The 4,127-nt window shown below is 39.7% G+C and overlaps 1 protein-coding gene and 1 long non-coding RNA gene across 2 annotated transcripts in view; one reads left to right on the forward strand and one right to left on the reverse strand.

The window, feature by feature from the left end:
* The window catches only part of LOC106940593 (uncharacterized), a 12,398-nt gene extending 10,733 nt beyond the window's left edge, over positions 1-1,665 (forward strand). Inside the window, exon 3 of the long non-coding RNA XR_001423144.1 lies at positions 1,176-1,665. This is a non-coding gene — a long non-coding RNA (uncharacterized LOC106940593). The remainder of the gene's footprint in view (positions 1-1,175) is intronic.
* A 92-nt stretch (positions 1,666-1,757) lies between these two features.
* Positions 1,758-4,127, reverse strand: part of LOC106940592 (programmed cell death 1 ligand 1-like) — an 11,824-nt gene continuing 9,454 nt past the window's right edge. Inside the window, exons 2-3 of the mRNA XM_015023372.1 lie at positions 2,138-2,479; positions 1,758-2,030 (exon numbers count right to left, since the gene is read on the reverse strand). Of these exons, the coding sequence (XP_014878858.1) occupies positions 1,879-2,030; positions 2,138-2,479 (494 nt within the window). The 3' untranslated portion in view covers positions 1,758-1,878. The remainder of the gene's footprint in view (positions 2,031-2,137; positions 2,480-4,127) is intronic.

The raw sequence follows: 4,127 nt of genomic DNA on the forward strand, positions 1-4,127 counted from the left end.
CTGGAGTTGTAGATCTAGAGTTATAGATCTGGAGTTATAGATCTAGAGTTATAGATCTGGAGTTATAGATCTGGAGTTGTAGACCTAGAGTTATAGATCTGGAGTTGTAGATCTAGAGTTATAGATCTAGAGTTGTAGATCTAGAGTTTAGATCTACAGTTATAGATCTAGAGTTGTAGATCTAGAGTTGTAGATGTACAGTTATAGATATAGAGTTATAGATCTAGAGTTATAGATCTAGAGTTTAGATCTACAGTTATAGATCTAGAGTTGTAGATCTAGAGTTATATATCTAGAGTTGTAGATCTACAGTTGTAGATCTAGAGTTGTAGATCTACAGTTATATATCTAGAGTTGTAGATCTACAGTTGTAGATCTAGAGTTGTAGATCTGCAGTTATAGAATTAGAGTTGTAGATCTAGAGTTATAGATCTACAGTTATAGATCTAGAGTTGTAGATCTAGAGTTATAGATCTAGAGTCAGCTTCAGTTGTTCCAGCTGTATACTAGAGATCAGGCTGACCTCTGACCTCTGACCTGACCCTCTCCTGGTCCTTCTCCCAGAACATTTCCAGAGGTCTAAGTTATGCTGAGGCATCAATATTCCACTGATGTTGAAATAACACAGTTTTGTATTTGCTGTTTCTATTAAATTAGAAACATAATTAAAATCACCTGGATGAGTTCATTCACATGATGTCATTAGAAACCTTCATCTTCCCACCACTTCCTGTCGTCCTCTTCGTCTTTTCCACCAGTAGTAACATTCGCTTGTTATCATGTGACTTAAATGACATGAAACATTTGTTTCCTTTGCAGATTATAGAAATACACTGAGTTTTATAGAGCTGGAAACCAGAAACATTTTACCATAAAACGTCATTTAAATCAACGTGTTTCCATTAAACACATTTAAAGAATTATCTGGTTAAAGGCAGCAGAGCAGCTGAAGCTGTTTAACTCTGTTCTAAACATGGTGAGTTTCTATGAAACACAGAGATGGACACACAGATTGTTTCACTATGATTTTATTAAAATTTACCTTTGAATGTCAAAACAGAAGATAAATGAAGCAACATGAACAGTTTGACTTTAGAATAAATTCTTCATATTTATCTGCAGAAACCAAAAGATAAAACTGACAAATAAATTGTTTTTCTTCATTATGTTTTCAGGATAACAAAAACACAGAAACCTTCATTTTAATGGGCCCCATCCATACTGGACCCGTCCAGCCTGACCGAACCCTGATGGGCCCCACAAACACCTGCTGGGTGGAAACCAGCTTCATCCGACCGGGTCAGCGTTCTTCAGCCTCCGGACCAACCAAAGACAAAGTCCTTCATCAGACCAGCAGTTTGATCATAAATGCAAAATATTCTGAGCTTCATTCTGCAGAGACTCCGTTTAACCTTTGACCTCTGCTGATGGTCAGAGTGGATCTCTGGACGGTTTGGGATCGGTCAGCTGATCTCAGAAAACCTTCACTGATCTGGTTTCTACATTTATGTTTACGGTAAAACAGAAAAAGCTACTTGTTGTTTACGCTCCAACAGCAGCAGGGAGGAGTTCAGTTCCTGTAAAACTCAGAGTTCACTCTGACATCAGCGACGGTTCTTCTTGCTCTTTTACAATAAAATGAAGTTGTTTGTTGGAGGCCAGCTATTTTACGCCCAGCTTAACTATTTTCTGCTGTTCAGACATCAGAACCATTGTTCTGCTGAAATGCTTCATCAGCAGGAGGACCTGAGGAGTAGATCCCAAAATGATCCACTTTAAATGTGGATCTGCTCTCTGCCCCTCAGATCCATCCACCCTTCATTAATGCTCCAGTTAACGCTGCTAGCCTCCGCCTTTTTCCAGCTCTTCTGTTCTTCTTCACATGAAGACGAACAGAAGCAGGAAGAAAGTTGAAACCCAACGAAGAGCAAATAAATGAATCAGAGACACAAAGAGCAGAACGGCTGCAGGGAAAGGTCTAACGGATCCACTCTTGTTCCCTCCATCATTCCTGCTTCCATTCTGGTTCCCTGCAGCACAGAACCAGGAGTTAGTCTGATCCGACTGAAGATCACCACCACCTGATCTGAGAACCAGAACCAGAAAGGTGCTGGTTCTGATCCAGTGTAACTCTCACCTGGAGGAGGCGCAGCAGAAACCTGCAGGCTGACGGTGCTGATCCGTTTCATCTCTTTCTCCTTTATTTGAACTCGACACTCGTATGTCCCGCTGTCATCAGTCGTCACGTTGTCCAGAACCAAAGACGCCTCTCCATTCTTCACCTGCCAGTCCAGGAGATTCGCTCGGTTCTGATAGGATTGGTGCCGGATCAATGAGTTTTTCTGACCAGGTCGGACAAACAGAACATCTGAGTCCAGATCGGTTCTGCTCCATATCACAGCCTCTGGATCGGTGAGATCAGCAGCTGAACAGGACAGAGTGACGCTGCCTCCAGAACGAACCGAGAGGTTCTGATCACCTGACGGAGCAGAGAGGTCAAAGGTGAGAAATTACAATGTACCAAACTGACCATCCTGTGTGACCTGGAGCAGGAAGTGCTTTTATTCTGATAAACATACGGTTTGGTTGCAGTTCTTTCAGGTTTCCATTAGATGGTTTTCATCAGTGTAACTGTCTACTTCCTGCTGCAGGTTGAAACGTTCCTCTGATGAAGCTTTCAGTGGTTCAGCTCTGCAGCTGAGCTGCTATGAGCTGCTGCAGGACAAAATGACCTCTGCTCCTCACTCTGCTGCTCTCCAGTTTATCTGCTGTTATTGCTGCATTCATGTTCAGCTCTTCCCTGAATGTTTCTTCCAGTTTTTCCAGGTTTTTCCAGCCTTGAACAGAATCAGCGTCTCATTCTGAGCTGAAAGTTTCTTCCTGTTTAGCTGAAGTCGTTATCAGGGCTTTTTAATCCATCTCACTAATGACTTCATTAGAAAAAAATCAGAAAATTAAAATTGATGAGGCAGAACTTAAAGTTTTTAAAGATTTTGAATGAATAAATAATGGATTCAATGTTTGTTTATTATTTTTTATTTTGAATTAGAATCCAATAAGAAACAACAGAACAACAAATAAAAACTAGTAGTCAGCTGTTATAGTTTCTATCTCTTATCAGGGTTTCCCCCAGAAAACCTGCTCAGCCCGGTGGTTCGAGCGCCGAGACCGTAAACCATTTTATCTCAAAAAAATGTTAGGTTGACAGGAAATGTAAAAATATTACATTTGACCCGTCTGCAGATTCTACTGCCTGAACTTTTGTTGTTTTTAATATTGTTTCATATTATAAAGTCATTATTTTATTTCAAGGAAAGGGCTTTTTCAAATGTAATTTGTGTTTTACATATTGCATTTATGATTTAAACAAATGATTAATGAAAGAGATTATATTAATACTTTGTTTTGATATTTTTACATAATATAAACTTTGTAGCTGGATGCGGCCTAGTTAAATCATCCTATCTCTAGTATTTCACAGGTCTGTTCCTGACATCATTATGATTCACACAGAGGACTGAATAGTTTATAAATTATCTTTCTACATTTATGACCATTTCTATTTCAGACACAGACTCTGATAACATCCAGGAAAACTCACCCAGAACAGCAAGCACAAATTTGACAGACATGATGATGAGTAATGAAGTTTTACTTCCAGCCATCGCTGCTTCACGTTTGTCTTGTGAATCTCCAGAAGATGTGAATATTTTCCAATCGGAGCTCAGAGTCAAACTGTGTCAGATTAGACTGAAGTTCAGCCTTAAACTCTAAAAACAAAAGAACGGCCAAAGAACAGCATGTGTTTCAGCTGTTAGCTAAATGCAAGCTAACCTGCGTTATTAGCGGAAGTGACTGATGTGACGTCAGGAACGTTTCTTATCAGGTTGTTTTCGTCTCAGTTTTTCCAACTGTTTTAATTCATGAGAGGCGAATCGTGACGGATTCTGATGAAGTTGTTACTTCAGAGTCATTTCAGGGTTTATTTCCTTTTCCTTTAGCCTGAAGCTGTAATAATAAACCAGACAGTGAAGAAATAACACAGGTTACAGCCTGTTGAAACAGCAGCTGTTAGACTGAATACACAGATTTAGTTATGAGCTGTGAAGGTCAGAGTTCAGCTGTTA

Source organism: Poecilia latipinna, unplaced genomic scaffold, assembly GCF_001443285.1.
Source record: "Poecilia latipinna isolate Pla-1442-1.1 unplaced genomic scaffold, P_latipinna-1.0 Scaffold3290, whole genome shotgun sequence".
Taxonomy (NCBI): domain Eukaryota; kingdom Metazoa; phylum Chordata; class Actinopteri; order Cyprinodontiformes; family Poeciliidae; genus Poecilia; species Poecilia latipinna.